Source organism: Ursus maritimus, unplaced genomic scaffold, assembly GCF_017311325.1.
Source record: "Ursus maritimus isolate PB19 unplaced genomic scaffold, ASM1731132v1 scaffold_20, whole genome shotgun sequence".
Classification (NCBI taxonomy): Eukaryota; Metazoa; Chordata; class Mammalia; order Carnivora; family Ursidae; genus Ursus; species Ursus maritimus.
The window spans coordinates 30,795,177-30,817,724 of NW_024424453.1; the positions used below are offsets into that span (position 1 = coordinate 30,795,177).

Below are 22,548 nucleotides of genomic sequence, written 5' to 3' on the forward strand. Positions count from 1 at the left end.
ACTTTCTTTCTCTAAGCTATCTTCCACGGAAAAATCAAACGTTTTTGATAAAATGTCATACTTCGGTTTAAGAAGTTATTACATTATCTATAGGCATATTGTCTTCTTAATTTTGTCTTTGAGAAATATTTAATGATGACTTTTATTGCTAAAAAAAACTTTAGTTAAGGGCGCCTAGGTGGCTCAGTCGGTTAAAGTGTCTGCCTTCAGCTCAGGTCATGATCCCAGGGTCCTGGGATGGAGTCTGCTTCTCCCTCTGTCCCTTCCCCCAGCTCATGTGCTCTTCCTCTCTCTCTCAAAAATAAATAAATAAAGTCTTTAAAAAAAAAAAACTTTAGTGAAGAGTACTGACTTTGACTTAAACCATTATTAATGTTGCCCTAAGTCTATATTGCGCACAGAAAATGCTTTCTTTCATTAATATCACCCCTTGAAAGTTGCAAATAAAGCTTTGATATTAACTTCTGAAGTTTTGTAAATCTGTAACCCAAAATGTACCATTTGATGGGTTAACGGCATCTCCTCCTTCCCCCATCCCAATTAGCCAACATCAGATTGACTTTGAAATGCCAAGACCTTGAAGAAATGAAATACAACTCAAATACAGTGTCTAAACACCATCTTTGATTTCATTATAAAGTTTTAAATCCTAAAAGCATTTAATTAAACAAAAGTTAATCCATGTGTTTTTTCAGTCATCCACAGAAGCACTTACAACCAGTTTAAAAGGCTAAAGTAGAGCATTCTCAGAAGCCTGAATACCGCGCAACTGCAATGTCCAGAGCATATGCAAAGAACAAAGTCATCTCAGGATTTTAGGGCTGGAAGAAGCTTGAAAAACTGTTCTGCCCTACTTCATTTTAAAATAAAAAAGCTGCCCCTTATTACTTGGTTGACATCGTGAAATGCTGTTCTGTTATACTCTATGTCGCCTTTAAACAAGCTTTTTTTTTTTAATTTTTAATTTTTATTTATTTATTGATGTAAAGTTTGATGATTCATTAGTTGTGTATAACACCCAGTGCACCATGCAATGCGTGCCCTCCTTACTACCCATCACCAGCCTACCCCATTCCCCCACCCCCGTCCCCTCTGAAGCCCTCAGTTTGTTTCTCAGAGTCCATAGTCTCTCATGCTTCACCTTTAAACAAGCTTCTAATACATCCTTCTAGTGGATCTCAAATGGCAGCAGGCGTCAGAATCATCCGCGTTGCTTGTTTAAAAGGCATATCCTGCACCCCGTCAACAGAGACTCTGATTCAGTAAGTCTGGAGAGGACAATGGAATCTGTATTTTTTAATTTCTTTTTTAATAAAACAAATTGTATTTACTTAGAAGCATTCAGAATGTCAACAAAACGGTTGCAACTCTTTTTTTTTTTTAAATTACAGAGTGGTATTTAGTTAACAGAACAGCAATGATTTCGTAGAAGCTGCATCAGAGACAAGTGAAGATGAAAAAACTATCATCCCTGGGGGTGCCCCACTGGCTCAGCCAGAAGAACACAACTCTGGATCTCGAGGTTGTGAGTTCGAGCCCCACACTGGGGGTAGAGATTATTTAAAAAAATAAAATCTTAAAAAAAAAAAAAAAAGAAAAACTGCCATCCCCATATATAACTAATTTGTGCTGTGCACCAAGAAGAACCCATGCCAATTCCCATGCCAATTTCCCACCTCCACACCGCACCAGGCAAGGTTAGTGGCTACAGAAAAGACCACCAGGACAGGGCTGTCAAAAGACACATTCGGGAGTGTGTTAATGATACAAAAAAAAGACATTGTACAGTTTGAAAACAAATCTTATGCAGCCTTACATTTCAGTCTTTTTCTTTAAAAGGAGTGAGTTGTATATAGGGGGTTACATGCTTTTTAGACAAGGAAAAAAACTGCGCTAGCCCCAAGCTATTCGTCATCTTCTTCTTCATCCTCCTCCTCTTCCTCTTGACTTCCTCTTCCTTCGTCTTATGTCTTTTCCTTGCCTTTTTTGGCCTAGACGACTCCTTTTACTGTCGCATCAGGCTTTCCCCGAGCGCGGTATGCAGCAATCTCCTTTCATAGTTTTCCTTAAGCTGAGCGGCCTTCTTTCCATGAGGCTGCTTGTCGTCTGTGGCAGTGTTACTCCACGCTGTCCCAGCTTCTTTGCAACGTCACCTGTGGATAGGCTGAGATGTTCTCCTTTGATTTGGGGGGGATACTCAGAACAAAAAAGGAAAAGGCCAAAGGAGGCCTCTTGGGTGCATAGGAATCCTTGAACTTCTTTTTTTGTTTCCCCTTTAAGGGGTATTAAGTTTTCATTTTTCTTTCATAATGGGCTTTGTCTGCCTTTGCCCTGTCTTCCAATTTTCCTTTCTCTTTAGTAGACATGGTCCTCCACCTTTCTGCGCACTTCTTAGAAACGTCTGAGAAGTTGGCTGAAGCATCTGGGCGCTTCATCTTGTCTCCTCTAGGCAAGTTTGCACAAAGAATGCATATAATGACATTTTTGCCTCTCGACTTCTTAGGATGTCTTCTGCCCATGTTTAATTCCTCAATGAGGCACAGAGTCGCCCAATGCCTGTCTGGCTTTCACTCCCCCCTGCGCTGTCTCATTGGAGCTCAGTGTACCGTAATGGCTGTTGGAATCCATATTTTTAAACAAGCATTCTAAGTGACTCTGGGACAGGTAACCCATGGACCACACTTTAAGAAAATGCTACATGTTGGCTAACTGAACATAATAAAAATAAAAAATAAAATAAAATAAAATTCATGGTTAAATTAAAAAAGAAACTGTTGCTAGATAATAACACAAATGGGCCACATACTTAATATTTCACCCATCAAGGGAAACATTTGGTCCAATAGTTTGAAAAATTCCAAAGGCAAAAGATGTATTTGGGACAGTCAGGGTTAAATAAGAATCATTTTATAATGATATATTTTTAAAAGACTGTGGCATTACTAAAGAGAACACCAATAAATGAAGGTGGAAGGGCAGCGAAGGAGATCGCCCGTCATCGCAGAACCCGAAGATGCTTCCTTAGAATTTTGGAAGTTCACTGTAATGGAGTGCATGAAAGTGGGGGAAATGGAGGCCACACCACACTCTTAAAAGCAAAATAAGAAAATCCAGTTTCTAAATAGGTACTAAATAATGGCGTGTGATATCATGATGTTTATGTCTGATAATATAAATGAGCATTACTGAGTTTAGTTGCTAATTTCTTTTTCTAGATTCTTTTAAAGTATTCTTCCTGTTGAGGCAAATGTACATGAATAAGAATAAAATGGTAGAACTTATTTTTAACCTAAGAAGTGAAATGAAATGCTTTCATCTATAAATCACTGGGTTGTTTTTAAAATAAAGTATTTGAAGTGGATTATTCTGATCCTATTTTTGAACACTTATATTTATATAAAGTATGTCCGCTAAAGCCATACCCCACATGCTGTAAGTTCTACTGGGTTTATGAATTGCTTTATATTAGTGCATTAGTACAAATCTTTTAAATAAAACTAGTTTTGCTTTTGAACTTTTTACATTAACAATTTTAAGTAAAAATCAGTGGCCTTACTTTTTAACTTTGTTGTTAAAAGGCTAAAAAATTTCATAGTTTAAACAAAGGAAGAAAATAGAGCAAATCAAATTACTTTAATTTTGGTACTTACAAATCATGAGCAGATAAGTTCAGGTATATAAAATCATGAGACACTCACCTGATTTACAGTCTTCCCTAACTGAATAAAGTCTGGACTCATAGAACTGGCACAGAGAAAATTCAGGAAGGCCTACCTACACCAGGATGGAGCTGCCCAGATAAAACAGAGAACCCCGAGGGGCCCTACCTCTCTAAAGATAATGCTTAGTTCCCTCAGTCAGCAGCAATCCCAGCAAAGCAGGCCACTAAAGACAGCCCTGATGTGTGGACACCTGCAGCTCACACTGGGAAGAATGGTTCCATAGACTGAATGTTTGTGTCCCCTCAAAATTCTATGTAGAAATCTTTTTTTTTTTTTTTTGTCATGAAGCCATATTTTAATTTCCATTCCAGCATCACACAAGGAATAGTTGAAGAGAAAAACAACATACATGAGTCCATTGATGGTGACAATAACATCTTTTTTTTTTTTCACTTTTATTTATTTATTTATTTATTTATTTATTTTTAAATGATTTTTTGTTATATTATGTTAGTCACCATACAGTACATCCCCGGTTTCCGATGTAAGGCTCAATGATTCATTAGTTGTGTATAACACCCAGTGCACCATGAAACAGTGCCTCTTTACTACCCATCACCGGCATTCATCCCATTCCCCCACCCCCTCCCCTCTCGAGTCCTCAGTTTGTTTCTCATAGTCCATAGTCTCTCATGTTTCATTCCCCCTTCGATTACCCCCCTTTCTTTATCCTTTTCCTTCCCCCTACTGATCATCCTAGTTCTTATGTTCCATAGATGAGAGAAATCATATGATGGTGTCTTTCTCTGCTTGACTTATTTCACTTAGCATTATCTCTCCAGTGCTGTCCATGTTGTAGCAAATGTTGAGAACTCGTTCTTTCTGATAGCTGAGTAATATTCCATCGTCATATATTGGACCACAACTCAATCCAGTCATCTGTTGAAGGGCATCTCGCTCCTTCCACGTGAGCTAGCATGGACATTGCTGCTATGAACATTGGGAACATATGCCCTTCTCTTCCTCGTCTGTATCTTTGGGGTAAATACCCAGTAAATTGTGCTGTATCATAGGGTAGCTCAATTTTTAACTTTTTAAGGGACCTCACACGGTTTCAGAGTGGCTGCCAACCAGATTCCCACCAACAATGAGGAGGGATCCCCTTTCCACATCCTCTCCAACAATTGTTGTTTCTTGCTGTTCTATTTTTGCCAGCTCAACAGGCGTGGGTGGTATCTCAGTGTGGTTTTGATTTAGTTTTGTATGGCTAATGATTTTGAACATTTTTCATGTCTCGAGCCATTTGTATGTCTTCATTGGAAAAGTGTCTGTTCATATCTTCAGCCCATTTTTGATTTGTTTATTTGTTTTTCTCGTAATTAGTAGAAGTTCTTTGTAGATCTTGGATACCAGTCCTTTATCTGTAGTGTCATTTGCAAATATTTCTCCCATTCAGTGAGGCTGCCTCTTAGTTTTTTGATTTTCACCTGGCTGTGCAGAAACTTTTAATCTTGATGAAGTCCCATAAATTCATTTTATCTTTTGTTTCTCTTGCCTTTGGGGATGTGTCATGAAAAAGGTTGCTTTGGCCGATGTCGTAGAGGTTGTTGCCTATGTTCCTCCTCAAATTTTGATGGATTCCCTGTCTCACATCAGGTCTTTCATCCATTTAGAGTTTATTTTTGTGTATGGTGTGAGATGATGGTCAAGTTTCTTCTCTTGCATGTAGCTGTCCAATTTTCCCAGCACCATTTTTGAAGAGACTGTCTTTCCCACCGGATCGTTTTTCCTGCTTTATCAAATATTAGTTGCCCAAAGAGCCGAGGTCCATTTTCGGGCTCTCTATTCTTTCCATTGGTCTATGTGTCTGTTTTTGTGCCACATGTACCATGCTGTCTTTGTGATCAGCTTTGTAGTACAGCTCGAAATCCGGCATTGTGATGCCCCCAGCTTTTTTTCCTTTTCAACAGTTCCGGAGATTGGCCTTTTCTGTTTCCATACAAATTTAAGGACTGTTTGTTCCAGTTCTTTGAAAAATGTCCTTGGTATTTTGATTGGGATAGCATTGAAAGTGTAGATTGCTCTGGGTAGCATGGACATTTTAACTATGTTAATTCTTCCGATCCATGAGCATGGAATATCTTTCCATCTTTTTATGTCTTCCTCAATGTCTTTCAAAGAGTGATTTATAGTTTCTAGAATAAGGTCCTTTACGTCTCTGGTTAAGTTAATTCCAAGGTAGCGTATGGTTTTGGTGCTATTGTAAATGGGATGGATTCCCTAATTTCTCTTTCTTCGGTCTCGTTATTCAGTGTATAGAAAACTGATTTCTGAGCATTTATTTTTGTATCCTGCCACGTTTGACTGAATTGCTCTATAACTTCTAACTAGTTTGGGAGTGGCTTCTTTGGGTTTTCCATATAGAGTATCATGTCATCTGCGAAGAGAGACATTTTGACTTCTTCTTTTGCCAATTTGAATACCTTTGATCCCTTTCTGTCGTCTGATTGCTGTTGCAAGGACTTCTAGTACTATGTTGAATAATAGTGGCGAGAGTGGGCATCCTTGTGTGTTCCTGATCTTAAGGAAAGGCTTCCAGCTTTTCCCCATTGAAATAATATTGCAGTAGGCTTTTCATAGATGGCTTTTATGAGATTGAGAAATGTACCTTCTATTCCTACACTCTGAAGGGTTTTAATCAGGAAAGGATGCTGTATTTTGTCAAATGCTTTTTGGCATCGATTGAGAGGATCATATGGTTCCTGAGTCTTTTCTTGTTGATAATGTATGAATCACGCTGATTGATTTGCGAATATTGAACCACATCAGGTATGCCCAGATCACTTGATCGTGATTGTGGATAATCCTTTTAATGTACTGTTGGATTCTCTTAGCAAGGTATCTTGTTGAGGATTTTTGGCGTCCATATTCATTAGGGAAATCGGTCTGTAATTCTCCTTTTTGATGGGTCTTTGCCTGGTTTGGGGATCAAGGTAATATTTGGCCTCATGAGATGAGTTTGTAGCTTTCCTTCTGTTTCTATTTTTGAAATAGCTTTAGGAGAATAGGTATTATTTCTTCTTTGAATGCTTTGGTAGAATTCCCCAGGAAAACCGTCCGGGCCTGGAGTTTTGTTATTTGGAAGGTTGTTTATCACTGACTCAATTTCTTCATAATTAATTGGCCTGTTTAAGGAATCAATTTCTTCCGGTTTCAATCTTGGTAGTTTATAGGTTTCAGGAAGGATTCCATCTCTTCGCGTGCTTGGTTTATTGGCATATAGCTGTTGATAAAAATTTCTAATAATCCTTCCAATTTCAGTGGTGCTCTGGTCGTGACCTCTCCTTTTTCATTCATAATTTTAATAATCTGGGTCCTTTCTCTTTTCTTTTGGATAAGTCTTGCCAGTGGTCTGTCAATTTTTATTGATTCTCTCAAAGGAACCAGCTCTAGTCCTGATTCCAGTCTGCTCTACTGTAGCTTGGTTTCTGCTTTGATTTCAGCTCTAATTTTGGTCAACTGCTTCCTCGTGCGTGGATTAGGCCTGTCCCTCTGTTGCTGTTCCACTTCTTGAGGTGAGAATATAAAAACTGCATTTTAGATTTTCTATTCTTTTGAGTGAGGAGCTGGATGGCTATGTATTTCCCCCTAGGACTGCCTTTGCAGTATCCCATAGGTTTTGGACTGTTGTTTTTCATTCTCATTGTCTCCATAAATTGTTTAATTTTGATTTTTGATTTCCTGTTTGCTCGAGGTCATTCCTGAGCAGGATGGTTCTTAGTCTCCAAGTGTTTGAGTTTCTTCCAAATTTTTTCCTTGTGGTTGGAGTTCCAATTTCAGGGCGTTGTGGTCTGAGAATATGCAGGGGATAATTTCAATCTTTGGTATCGGTTGAGACCTGTTTTGTGTCCCAGAACATGGTCTATTCTTGAGAATGTTCCATGGGCACTAGAATAGAATGAGTATTCTTTGGTTCTGGGGTGTAGTGTTCTATATATATCTAAGAGGTCAACTAATACAATTATGGCATTCAAAGCCTTTGATTCTTTGCTTAGTTTTTGCCAGGGTGTTCTGTCTATTTCTGATAGTGGAGTGTTGAGGTCCTACTATTAATGTATTTTTATCTATGTGTCTCTTTATTCTGGTTAAGAGTTGGCTTGTGTATCTTGCTGCTCCCCTGTTGGGGCATATATATTTATAATTGTCATATCCACTTGTTGAATACTTCCCTTAAGAATAATATAGTGCCCTTCTGCATCTCTAACTATAGTTGTAGTTTAAAATCCAATTTATCTGAATGAGAATTGCTACCCAGCTTTCTTTTTGAGGTCCATTTGCGTGAAAGATGGTACTCCATCCCCTTACTCTCAGTCTGAATGCATCTTTGGATTTGAAATGAGTCTCTTGTAGACAAGCAAATGGATGGGTCATTTCTTTTTCAATCTGCAACCCTGTGGCGTTTTTATCGGATGGTTCAAACCATTTACATTAAGACTGATTACTGAGAGATATGATTTTAATGTTGCCATGTTGCCAGTAAAGTCTTTGTTTGTATTGCTGTGACTTTCTGTTCTGTATCACTCTTGGGGCCTTTTTACTTTTATAGAACCCCCGTAATATCTCCTGTAGGGCTGGTTTCGTGGTTACAAAATTGGTTAGTGACTGGCGATTCTGAAATGTCTTTATTTCTCCATCAATTCTGAATGACAGCCTTGCTGGATAAAGGATCCTTGGCTGCATGTTTTTCTCTGAAAGAGCTTTAAAAATGCTCCCCAACCCTTTCTCTCATTCCAGGTCTGTGTAGACAGGTCTGCACGAATTCTGATGCTTTTGCCTTGTAGTACGTGAGAAATTTCTTTGCCCTGGCCGCTTTCAATACTGTATCCTTGCATCTAATATTTGCGAATTTCACTATGACGTGATGTGGCGTAGGTTTGTCATGGTTGAGCTTGGGAGGGTCCTCTCTGCCTCTTGGACACGAATGTTTGTTTCCTTGCATAGATTAGGGAAGTTTTCAGCTACAATTTGTTCAAATATCTCTTCTAGACCTCTGTTTTTCTCCACCTCGGGGATGCCGATGATTCTAACATTGGATCGTTTCATTGAGTCAGTAATCTCCGTAACCTACATTCGTGGGCGTGGATTTTTAAGACCATCTTCTATTTTCATTTTTTCCTCTATTAACCCATCCTCAATTCACAACCCGTTCCTCTGCTTCTGCAACCCTGGCCGTCAGAGCCTCTAGTTTTGCCTGCATTTGGCTCATAAGAATTTTAATTTCTGTCAGATTCGCTCTCATTTCTGTCCTTAAGAGTTCTATATTCTCAGTAACCTTTTGTTAATAGTTTTTCAATTCTACTCATCATTTGACCATCGTTACTCTGAATTCCATTTCTGATAATTTGGTTACATCCATATCCATTATTTCTGTGGCAGAGGCCACAGACTCACTATCTTTTCTTTGCTGGGGGCTTCTCCTTCTTGTCATTCTGATGAAGAGAGGTTGGGGGTTTCAGGGCCCAATTAGACTGGGTCCCAGGCCGTGCCCCTTGTTTTATAGGGATCTTAGGGATGTGGGCTTCTTCTTTAAAGATTTTATTTATTTATTTATGTGGCAGCCAACCAGCGAGAGAGGAACAGAAGCAGGGGAGTGGGAGAGGAAGAAGCAGGCTCCCAGCGGAGGAGCCCGATGAGGGACTCCTTTCCGGACCGCCGGGATCACGCCCTAACCGAGGCAGGCGCTCAATGACTCGCCACCCAGGCGCCCGGGTTTGGGCTTTCTTGATTTTTCAGCCTGCCTTCTGGGGGAGGGGCCTGCGCGCCATACTCAGGCAACCCTGTTTGGTTAAGTCTCGGGCGTCCCCTGCGAGGGGATGGGGATGGGCACTCCCTGAGCCGGTATTTCCAGGCTTTTGTTCTCTGGCAGCTTTCCCTGGCGGTTTGCTGTGCCTCTTCTGAGAGTCAGAGCAGCAGCGGCCGAATTTCAGCCTCTGTCACAGAACAGAGGGATTGCGGCCCGTTCTCTACTAATGTTCTGGCCACTTTAACTCTGTTTCTGTTGGTGCTGCTCAACCCTGCAGCGTCCCAGGATGTGCGCCCCACACCCGGCGTCCCAGCCCTCACTTCCAGGGCCGGCGTCTCTGTCCTTTGTGTTTCTAATGCCGCCAGCTGCCAGCCGCCCAGCGCGCGCTCTGGAAGCTCCCGGTCTCAGTCTGGATCCAGTGAGCGCACCGGGATTCCGGGGTTCCGTGAGATGCCTGGTGGCGCGTGCACCCGGCTCACGGTCTCAGTCTGCTGTTTTGTGGGTGCCGACTCGAGCCGCCCGCTCCCGTGCAAGTGGCTGCCGCTTCCCGGCGCCCGAACACGGCGGCTCCCTCCCCCTTCCGTTTATCTTCCGATATCTGTGCACGGTTTCATGGCTCCCCGCTTCGTACCTCAATACTCAGTGCTGGAGATGTTCATTTGTAGAGATCCAGATGCGTCTTCCTGCGTCTCAGGCTGGTTCCATGGTTGTTTAGGCTGGTCTGGTACCTATCCAGCTCGACTCAGGGGACCGGCTGAAAACGGTGTCTCCTCTCTATGTAGAAATCTTAATCCCCAGTATGACAGTCTTGTGGGGGGACACTGGGAAATGATTAGATCATGAGCGTGGAGGCTCATGAATAAAATTAGTGTCTTTATAAAAAGAGACCCCAGAAAACTCCCCCACCCCTACTACCATGTGAGGACACAGCAAGAAGATGACCAACCATCTATAAACCAGGAATCTGGCCTTCACAGACACTGAATCTGCTGGAATCTTGATCTTAGACTTCAAATTTCTGTTGTTTGTAAACCACCTGGTCTATGTATGTTGTTACAGCAGCCTGAATGGACTAAGACAGATGGTCACTAATCAATGTCATAATAATCAATATCCCAGGATCTCTCTCAACCACAAAAAAACAATTTGGATGGTAGTGGCCCCAGACACAGGACAATAAACAGTAGCTTTATAAGACATATCATTGCCAAATTCACTTGCAAGAGTGTACTGACACCTACTAGAGGTTCAAAATTATAAAACTCAACCTACTTACTTGGTTTATTTAAGCAGTTTTACATAAATAAGAAACAGAAGAGAAATTTTCAAATTTTCTTTTTTACAGTACAAACAGATCCTTGGCAAGTAATCGCTTGAAAATTGCTATCAGTCCCATTAGTGTTTAAGAATTTGCATGTTTCCTCCTTCTGGCATGAATCATACTAACAGCTACAAGTCAGACTCAGAGTTAAAAATTACCTTGCCTTCTAGAAAACAACTGGAAAGGGGAGACAGGAGTAGCAACGATTATAATCACAACTCCATTATTGACAGGTGCAAAGCTCTGATAGCCATTTTTTCAATATTCATTATTTCAAATCCCTAAAAAAAAACTAACAAAAGAGGTGGTGTTGTTACACTATCTTAATATCAGGAAAAGCATCAGAGAAATGAAATAACTTGCTGAAGGAAATGGACCAAGATTTGAACAGAAGTCAGTGTGATGACCAAGTCCACACACTCTCCACTATTTCAAACCCTAACTAGTCTCTGAGTGAGAGAAATAAAATACTTAATAACATCATCAACACATTAAAATATCCACGTGTGTGCAAACCGAGAGACATGTGTTTCCTTGTTTCTGTATAACTGGAGATAAAAATAGAATATTAGTGAGAATACGCCAAGAAAAGGAAATGTACATGTGAATTGTGAGATGATCACCACATTTGAGTTAACTGACACGTCCAATACTTCACACAGTTATTTTTTTTCTTTTTCTTTTCTGTCTCTCTCTCTCTCTCTTTTTTTTTTTTTTTTTGGTGGTGAGAGCACTTGAGATCTACTCTCTTCGCAAATTTCAGGCATAAAGTACATTGTTATTAACTATGTCACTGTCCACAGAACTATGTTCTAGATTCCCAGAACTTGTTCATCTTATAACTGAGAGTTTTCATTTTATATTTTTCATATTTTCCTATAATTCACATAGGCTTGACTAGTGCAGAAATTTGTGTTCTGGGCCATGATTTGAAACATGTTTAGTTAACATAGTTGGTCTGAGCAATAAAACAGTCAATCTCTTCTAATTCATGTCCACGTGCAAGTAGATAATTACATGCTTGGGGAGGTAGGAACCATGGACTATTGGTTGATTCTATTAAATATTAAGGAAGGAATTAGAGTAATCCAAGTAAAAAGAAAAAAAGGAGCAGTTTTCCTAATACCCCTGGTCCTGGTTCTACCCTGGATGAAATTCAATATTCCAGCCATGTAATTGCCAGAAAAATCACTCCACCTTTCTGGGGTCTTGTTTCCTCATCTATAAAATAGAATAATATATAAGAATCTACTTCTTGAAAAAGGATGAGGGCGTGTTAAGAAGACACAGGAGCCAACACGAAGGAGCCCCAAAGGCTAAAGCTGGAAGAGTCTGAACAACAAAATAAATAAGGAGTATTGGGTTATAACCCACAGAATAAAATAAATATTCATGAGTTCATGATAATATAAAGAATTGAATAAATACATAAGTGGAAAAAGAACAGTAGAAGAGCTCTTCCTTATAAGAGAATCCCAATTAGTAAATGTAGAAAGAATGAGGGAAATACATAATCACCATTAGGAAAACATCAGAGTAAAAAGAGCTCCAGACAACCTTCACTGGAAGATGCTAAAATCAGTGGGTGAAAGTTTGAGGAAATACAGGATTATTAGCATAGTCTCAAAGTATCTTTTCCAAGATACTTATCCACTACAAAAAAGGAAATAGTATAACTTTACAGTGGAGAAATCCAGCAGATACAACTTCAATCAAAAAAATCAAAGTTAACATCACCAGTAATAAGACGTACTAACATCATGTCCCCTCTTAATATGATACACTGAGAAGGACAACACATCACTGCTCTGGTAGTCTTGTCCAGAATATATAATCTCAATCTAATCATGAGAAAACATCAGACAAATCCAAACTGACAGGCCTTCTACAAAATAACTTACCAGTACTCATCAAAAGTAGCAACGTCATAAAAAAAAAAGGCTAGAAAGGGAAACTGTCACAGATCAGAAAGGACTAAAGAGATACAACAATTAAATGCATTGTAGAATCCTAGATTGGGCCCTGGAACAGACAAAGACACAGCAAGGAAACTGGTAAAATGTTAATATTCTGGGTTTGATAACTGTACAGAGATTATAGAAGTTGTTAACATTAGGAAATGTGTTTAACTGCAAACGCATTACAATTAAAAGTGAAGTATTAGGTTCTTAAATCATGGTCCATGATTTTCTATTTCTGAGCTTTTTAATCACATTATTCCCTTTAACTCAAGTGTCCTTGCCCCATCTCCCTTGACCAAATCCTTCCCATACTTACAAGTTCAAATATAATGCCAGTTCCTCCATGGTTCCTGCAGTCCAAAGTCATTTCTACTCTTAGCTCCCACAGCACTTTAACCACCTCATTCCCTTGACCCTTACTATATCCCCCTTGTATTTTTGCCATTGTTAGAAATGGTTCATTTTTTTTTTTACCAGACAGGTTCATTAAAGAAATATTATTGTATTATCTCTGTTGCCCCACACTTTCTAGAATTGTATCTGACACAGAGTTGGGGATCAGTAATGGCTTTTGGAAAGACCTTTGATTACTACTGCCTTTATGAATTTGAAATTCTTAAGGAACCAATGAATAATCTAGAATGCCAATTTATATTCGTATGCACTGAGAACTACAACTGCCAAGACAACAGGAAGCTCTTGTCAGTTTAGCCAGCAGATTTTTTCCTTTTAGAAGAGGCCCAAGTAGAGAGCTGCACTGTAATCAGAAATTGCACATGGAGCAAGAATAGGCCAGGCAATTTTCATGAATAACAGCACCAAGCGAGGTGCCTGAGCATAAAACCTAATCCAGTGTCAGAGCCATACTTCCCAGTTCTCAGGTCTGGGCCTCATCTTTGCTCAGTGCTCCATAAACACTGACAAAGTTTTCCTTTACAATTCCATTTTTCTATTTGTACACTAACCATTCCCCTTTTTACGCAGTTTGCAGCCCTGGCTACACATTTGAATCACTTGGAGAGCATTCAAACCTCCTGATATCTAGATAAAAATCCAGGTCAATTAAATCAGACTTTCTGGAGATTGGTCTCAGGTCTTGTGATTTTTTAAACCTTTTGGTGATTCTAATATACAACCAAAGTTGAGCACTACTGTTATACTGATAAATTTTTGTTTAGTCATGTCAATATCGCTAAGCAGAAAATAGACAAGTCCAACCTTTCCTGCTCTTGGTGGATAGTCATATGTTCTCTCTCCACTGAAGATACGTGATCTCAACTATCCTCTACTGCATCTGCTGAGTGAATGCCCGGGGTTTCTCACCCGAAGGGACAACCTCAGGTAGTATCTCACAGGTCTCTAGTGCAGTACATTGTTAGGGAGCCAGCAAAATAAGGCAGGACAAAATGCTTTTGACATATGTAACAGGTAGAAGGATCCAATGTTTTATCTTTTACCATTAGTGTTTGACAGAAATGAGGTGGGAGGCAGATGGAAGCAAGTAATAAAGAATTCGTGAGGGAAAAAAAAAAAAATTTCTGAGTGCCAATTTCCTTCTGGCTCACTCCTTGCGTCCATGTGATACGAAAATGAATCAGAAAAAGATCAATCTCACACCGGAAGTTTGAGATGGTTTCTACTATGTATAATGTGTTGAGTGCCAAGAGACATAAAATGCTATGGGGTGGGGGTGGGGGGACCAGGTGGGGAGAGACTTCCAGCCAGGAGATTATGGGAGTCTTTGTAAAGGAGGTGGCATTTCTGCTGGTCCTGGGAGGATGACTAGGATTTGAAGAAGGACATTCTGAAAGAGAAAGGTCCAAGTAGAGATGAAGAGGTGTGAAACTGTGCAGTACGGACAGGAAACATGAAGTAGTTCCATTTAACCTTGGATGGTGTGGGTGGGGGAGAAGAGAAGACACCAATATTTGAAATACTTTCCCACTTTGGTAGTTTTGGAACTGTTCCCCATCAAAGGTTTGGTTAGATCTTGACAAGAAGTTGTGAGAGTTCAGTTACTGGCTTTTCACACTCATAATCTGATGGGATGTGCCCGAAGGATTGAATGGTGGATGTAGCAGCCTCATGAATGCATTTATATATTTCAATCTTGTAAGGTCCCAAATTAAATTACAAAAGAGCAAACTTGGAGATAAAAAGACCAACTATTTCAATGGTGATGGCATTTTCCTATGAGGTGCAAGTTTGGCCACCTGGTATTTCCAATATTCTTTTACCTCAATAAAAAGAGGATAATGCCAAGTTTGTGTAGGGTAAAAGCAAATTTGGGTCTGAAGATGAGAAATATCTCTGTTAACAACAAGAACCAGCTATCCGCACACGTCATTCCTTGGGAGTCGGGGAAGTGACAGCCTGACAGCTCAGCAGCATGGAGCCCTGGAAGCCCCGCAGCAGTTCCCCTGCCTGCGGTCGTCACCATGGCAACGCCCCTCCTGAGAGAGTAGCTCAGCCCTTGGAAACCATAAGAATTTAAAAATTAACGCAGATGATCCTGGACTGGATCCTGTGCGAGAAAAAACATACAGAAATGTCCTTTCTAAGGTCATAAATGGGACAAGTGGGCTACATTTGAAGACAGATTGTGGATTAGATGGGTGGTTCTCAAACTTCTACGTGTTTTGGACTTTCCTGGTGGACTTGTCAAAACAGAGATTGCCAGATGCCACCCCTCCAGAATCTCTGATTCAGTATGGCTGGGGTAGAGTGCCCAAGTAACAGTGATGCTGCTGGCCCGAGATCACATTTTAACAAGCACTGGATTAAATACCAGCATTGTTTCTTTCTTTCTTTCTTTCTTTCTTTCTTTTTTTTTAAGACTTTATTTATTTATTTATTTGTCAGAGAGAGAGAGAGAGAGAGCGCACAAGCAGGGGGAGCGGCAGTCAGAGGGAAAAGCAGGCTCCCTGCTGAGCAAGGAGCCCGATGTGGGACTGGATCCCAGGACCCTGGGATCATGGCCTGCACCAAGGTGGACACTTAACCGACTGAGCCATTCAGGCTTCCTACCGGTATTGTTTCAATGTTAGTTTCCTGATTTTGATCATTGTACCATGGTTACGTAAGACAGTGTCCTTGGCCTTAGAAAGTACAGTAATATTTAGAATAAAGAGCCATTGTGTCTGCAACTCCCTCTCAAATGGTTCAGGAAAAGAGTATAGATAGATGAATAAATAGAATGATAAAGCAAATGTGGGGATATTATAATAATTGGCAAATCTGGACGAATGGTTCATTGTGTTATAACTTTTCTGGTAGATTAAAATTATATTAAAGTTGAAAATTTCAAAAAATAAGGCAGGGAAAGAAAGTTCTAGCTTATCACCTGGAGCTGTCCAATATGGTAGCCAGTAGCCATACGTGGTTATTTACATTTAAATATATTAAAATTAAATAAAATTTAACATCCAGGGGCGCCTGGGTGGCTCAGCCAATAAGCGTCTGCCTTCGGCTCAAGTCATGATCCCAGGGTCCTGGGATCGAGCCCCGCATCGGGCTCCCTGCTTGGCGGGAAGCCTGCTTCTCCCTCTCACATTCCCCTTGCTTGTGTTCCCTCTCTCACTGTCTCTGTCAAGTAAATTAATAACATCTTAAAAAAAAAAAATTTAACATCCAGCTCCTTGATCACACTAGCTACACTTCCTCAAGTGCTGAAGAGTCATGTGGGACTACTCACTACTGTTTTGGACAACATAAACACAAAACTATCCACTATCACAGAAAGCCCTATTGCATAGTACTGACCACAGTGAAAAATACTGCTAAGACCGGAAAGAATCTTTGGAAAATCCAATGCGCCAAAAGCAGCAGTAGTCATAAGTAGTAGGAGTCAGTTGTCTCCCAAATAAAATAGTTGATTAACTGAAGGGCTAAAGGAAGAAAAATGATTAAATTATAGCAGATGGATCATATTGTAGCTACATAAGGAAATACCTATTGTTTTGCACGGATTCATGACATACATGCCAGAGTAGCTGTTCATTATCACAGCTCTGCACAACTCATCATTTTGTTTTTCTTAACAGTCCACTGACTAAAGGAGAAGTAGACATCTAAATGTGGTTCTCCCGCCCCCCTCTTCCCTCATTTTCCTGCAAGCAGAGAAATGGACAAGGAAACACCTGGCAATGCTGAGCTCAGGAGGCTGACCTGCAGGGAAATAGCTGAGACTTGGAGTATCTCAAACTTGCAGATATTTTAACTGGGCTTTTGGCTTCACACTGGTTAATACACCAGCTCATGTGTCAAGCAGGCAAGGCTGGCTTTTGTGGCTATCCCTACTCCTTCCGAGTTTTCTCTCCTCCGGCCTCTTCTCTTCTGTGTCTCAAACACACAGCACCCCCTTGTTGTCCAAAGTTTTTGACCAAACAGGACTGCCTTCCATTCTAATGAGCATCTTCCTTCCTTCCAGCATCTTTTCTTTCAGGCCCCAGCAACACCCAGGTGATGAACTGACTAAATTCACTCTAAAGTATGAAAAGCACCCAATTTCCCCAAGGTGCATTTGGCTAAGACTAGCTCCCAGAATGTTCTGGGATATACTTTTTGAGCAAGGTCATCTTCATGTTCTCTCTGACTGACCCAGACCTTATAACTCCCCTCTACCTAGTCTCTCAGGAACAAACATACAGATTCGTAGTACGGCTGCTCCTTGTCAGTTTTCCCCTCTGATACTTGTCCAAGCAGCTTCAGACTCAGCTGGGGCTAAAATGCAGTTATTGCTTGCAGAGAACATGGAAGTGGTAGGGAAAATTGCAGATACATGAAGCCATAAATCACAAATTGATAAATATGAAGAAAGATTTCCATGAGGAAAATGAGCCATATTTCCATTTCCAAATTTCCACTGGGGAAAATGAGGAATAGGCTTAGAACCCAAAACTCAAGAGATGGACCACTGCTCTGTCCAGGCCTCCATTACAGCATTTAAATGTTCATCTAAACATTGGACTGTTGTAGAAGGTTTGGGTGACCCTCTCCTAAACTACTCGCTCTCCAAGAAGCACTCTCCCGTAGCAACTACTCCTTCATTAGAAATGAGTTTGTCAATTAACTAGAGATCTTTATAGTTCAGCTTGTGGGGTTCTTTCTGGTTTTTTTTAGTCTTTATTTAAATTCCAGTTAGTTAACATACAGTACAGTATTAGTTTCAGGTGTACGATATAATGATTCAACACTTCCATACAACACCTGGTGCTCATCGCAACATCCTTAATCCTGATCACTTATTTAACCCATCCCCCTCAACCTGTGATTTGATCATTGAACTTATGAGATGATTCTTTATGGACATCTATATACTGTGAAATAGATTCTTACTGAGAATTCCAAAAGAGGAGAGTCTCACCTCGCAGTACTCCGTGATAATGCAGAAACTATCTTGCTCCACAAAGCTTGCATGGAACTTGACAATAGCTGGGTGGTCCAGCTTGGAAAGGAGCTGGGCCTCCAAATTGGCCTGCACAGTCTCATTTGGATTAAGATCTCCAATAGAGATTTCCTTCAGTACCTTTCTGCAGCCAAACAAACAAGCAAACAAAAATAAAAATTTAAATACATTGAAAGTTAAAGAATAACAGCTATGAACACGTGGTTCAGGGCCACCTAATCAATGTCCAGGCCAAGACCTACTCATTGGTCTGGTATTGTCTGTTATGACATTGTGCCTCCTAGTGGTCCCTGGGCCCGCTTGCCTCTTCTGGTCACTGACATACCTGCAGCTCTACAGATTGGGTCCAACAGGTCACAGACTGAGCTAATGTTGAGCAACATTGCTGAGGTGGCTCCTCCTCTGTCTCTGGAGATGTCTTGGTTTCCCTTTGTCTTTCACATAGTGTCTCTGCTTCCATCTGTCTCTTTCTGTCTCTCTGTGTTTTATCTCTCACCTTATCTGTTTTCCTCTGCTTTTCTATTTCTCTCTATTCTTATCTTGGTATCTATCTCTTGTCTCTCTCTCTCTATATATATATATGTATTTATTAATCTATCAACTCTGTCTCTCTGTGTCTGTCTTTCTCTTTACCTATGTCCTTCTCTCTCTCTCTGCCTCTGTGTCTCTCTCTGCCTCTGTGTGGGTGTGTATATAAACATGCTTCTCTCTCTCAGCTCTAAAATTTTCCAAATCTAACAACTTACTATCAATAGGGCCATTAGCTATTTAGTTTCTTTTTTAAACTATTCTTGGCATAGCATACTTTATTGCTATCGGTATTTAGGTGAAGAAAAAAAATCTAAAAACACGGATAGAGAGGTATTTAGGATTTCAAGCATGTATAAATGGAAAAAGAGCTCATTAAATCTCCAAATTATTAATTTTAAAACTGTGATAACTCAATGAGGAGTGGACCAAAACACTATCTCTTCCCATCTGAGAAAAAAATCGTCTGATGAACAAACCAATTATAGTAGCAAGTGTAAACTAGATTGCTGGGGAAAAGCACTTTAGAGCACCAATTATGTGTGCAGACAGATTCTGCTGATTATAAGTGAACGCTAGCTATTCATTAAGGGCAAGTTCTGCAGAACCCATACTAGAACACATTTTGCAAAGACGTTCTTTAAGAGTTACAACCTATGCATATTAATGAAAATGTATTTATAGTAGAAACAGTCTTAATTAAAGGCCCTTCAACCAACTCAGGGATGAACCAGAGCTCTCTAGTTCTTTCTAACAGATGCAGGTGGTTGCCCTTGCTGTAGAGAATACTTGTGCCTAGTAGGTGCTCTCCGGCACATCCATTAACTTCTGCTCCTTCCAGGCGAGATGTGTGCTTACCCGAGTCATTGTACTTATTCCCAAATTTGATTATGCTAGTTGTGCTTGTTACTGTAAATTTGTGACTTAGATATGACAAACTGACGAAGGATATGTATGAGTGTTATCTTTGCGAGGAAAACTGAGTTAAATGTTTGCCAAAAAACTTGTTAGTAACAAGTTGCAAAAAAAAAATTGCTGATAATAATTGACAAGATAGTGCTAAAGAGTTGGGCTAAAAATGTAAAAATTGAGTATTTTGATGTCAGATTACTAAATTTTCATTCCATTTTAAAGAAGGTAAACCTGGAAAACAACATATATCGGATGTAGTTTATGCAAAAAAGACGAAGGGACCTCTAATCAGAAAACATTAGATGTTGGTTGTGCATCACAAAAATGGGAAGAAATGTACAATGGTGTGTTTTAAGTTGATATGTTTTCATTATGTCATTTCACTTAAAAATTGTTTACTCTGTTTACCCAAGTACCAGGCCCAATCACACTGGATAGGAGAGCTCCTATCATCCTTAAAAACGTAATTATACTACAAACTTTTCATTGATTCAAATAAGACTTTTCCCTGGTTGTTTTACTATGGAAGAAATTTCCTCAGGCAATACCAGAGATAGAGTCTGTTTCTTTGTTCAGACTCAGGGCCTAGAAGCTTAGATATTACAGTCAGCCCTGTATCCTGTAGTTTTTGCCCATCCCATTCCTCAGTGGCAAACATTTCATAAAAATTCTAGGTGAGACCATCTGTCCTAGAAGCTGAGACACTATGCCGGAAAACTTAGAATGTATCCTTATTTTACCTGATTCCTAGCAGGTGTTGGATGACATTTGGCGTTTTTTCTTGACCAATAAAAGCTTGGTGTTTAGCGTCTATTCTCCAAAATTCTCATCAGGAGAACCTTCTATTTCAAGATGGCTCTTATTGGGAAATCAGTTTTCCTAAAACTTGAGTCCTTTACAGCATTTTATTCATTTTAAATGTTCTGCATGGTCTTTCCAGTATGAACTCATCCACCCCTAAAAGACCAGCACGGCAGGCCCTGGCTGCATTAGAGAGGATGGCCCTGCACCAGGAGCCCCATAGGCTCTGCTCTGCCATTTACAGGAGTCTTCAACTAGGACTGCAACTTGGAAAGTTGGAACATTTGGTTCCCTTCCACTGATGGGGCTTTCACATTGGTTTTGTTAGGTAACGAACACTTTATGAGGCCTCTAATCGATCATGAAGTGGATTCTAGAGAAATGCTTGCTTGGTAACATTTTCTGTAAGAAGACTGTTTCATCAAGAATTTGGTTAAAAATGACCTCATGTTATTAAGAGTGGTATCTCAGGCTGTTAGTTTAGTAAAAGGAGCTTGAAATGACATTGGCGGCTATGTTTTCCTATAACTTCTGAAGATTACCACACAGCAGGCAAAGCTCAATGACATCTTCATAGTGCTTTTCCAGTAATTTACTCTGCCCAGCTAACATGCGGTTGTAAAAGTCACAGTGGTTAAGCATGACAATATAAAGCCTTGCACAAAATTGCAATATTCTCCTGCTGTGAAGGAACAAATACTATAAAAAGCTTAAAAATACTTATTTTTCCTCATAAACATCAACTATTGTGCAACAGAGCACGAGATTTTACATATAGTTACCTGAGTCCTGTCTGGCAGCCTGACGATAAAGCATAAAATCTCATTTGCCCACAGCTTAGCAGACGAAGGTAGGGCTATTAAGACAGGTGATATCTAATATAATCATCTCTCGCTGACGCAGAGACATTCTCCCTGCCTTACCTAAGGTCGTGTCACTGAACTGACACAGGAAACTCTCATTGCATATCACTTAATATGAGATCAATATCAGCTGAAGACAGCAATGGAAACTTACCAAATCAAGGACAGCTTGTCACCTGCTCGGTGACTCTCAGACTGTCACCCACTCCTAAATAACAGGACAGATATTTATTTTATCAGAACCTCAACTGTTCAGGAGAAACTTTATGACAGCAGCAAAAATAAAAAACAAAAAACAAGCAGCATCCCTGAAGACTCACTCATTTTACAAACTTTCTGTTCTTTTTCCCAAGTGGCATGCTTCTTTCTTCCTAGAATCAGTAGCGAACTGATAAACTTTGGAGAGTGACTTTGGAAATCTGGGATAACTGTCGCTAATTTCATTCCGTTAAAATTCAGACACTCATGATATATATGAGGCAGATTATATTTTTGAGATTGTTTTTCTCAAATTTCCTCTTATTCTTTCAGTTGCTCCCCATTGAACCAGCAGCATATGCCACCTCAGGAAAAAGAGGACATCTCACAAACTACAGAGAAAAAGTCACTGGTTTTTCATTCCAAAGGAGAGACCAAGGCTGGAGAAAAGATCTGGAGGAACACCTGGCCAGTGGGTGAGTGTCCTCCCTGCCTCCAGGAGAGAAAGAGACCCTCTGGACCAGATGAAGGGAAAGCAAGAAAGTGAGGTGTTGCTGAGCCCTTGAAAAGAGTTCATGTCCCCTAGGCGGAGTCCAGAAAGGAGGGTAGGAACAGAACTCCAAGACAGGTAGAAAAGACTAAGAGCTGAAGAACTGTGTTCTCTTTCCAAAGTAGGGGATAGAAAAAAATAGCAGGACCCTCACAGTTTCGTGTCCAGGAAGGGGTAGGAGTGAAAAAAGGTCTTCAAGGGGCAAGGAAACTGATGAGCCTAAAAGAGTTCTGGAATCTTCTGTATCCCAGTGAGCATGAGGAGCAGCAGAATGATGTCCCACAGAGCCACAACCATCCTAGTGAGGGCTAGTCAGCTGGTAATGGTGGAAGTCTTTGCAGTTTGTCTAGAGATAACTAGCTGTGGTCCCTTCCCTTGTGATTTAACCATCAATGATCCTGCATTGCATGTATATTGTAAGCACCTACTGTGTGTCTATGGTGTAGCAGGCACTGGGGATTTGTAGGCCTTGCCCTTGTGTCTACGGGGGAAGACAAATATTAAACAAATAGATAAATGTACATGAGTGTGCGAAAATACGT

At 40.2% G+C, this 22,548-nt stretch overlaps 1 protein-coding gene and 1 pseudogene across 4 annotated transcripts in view; both read right to left on the reverse strand.

The window, feature by feature from the left end:
• The window catches only part of NEK11 (NIMA related kinase 11), a 245,475-nt gene that overhangs the window by 186,051 nt on the left and 36,876 nt on the right, over window positions 1–22,548 (reverse strand). For all 4 annotated transcript variants that reach the window (XM_040636821.1, XM_040636818.1, XM_040636820.1 and 1 more), the window contains one exon: window positions 18,113–18,278. In XM_040636821.1, coding sequence (XP_040492755.1) covers window positions 18,113–18,278 — 166 coding nt within the window. The remainder of the gene's footprint in view (window positions 1–18,112; window positions 18,279–22,548) is intronic.
• Window positions 1,092–4,180, reverse strand: LOC103679192 (annotated as a pseudogene).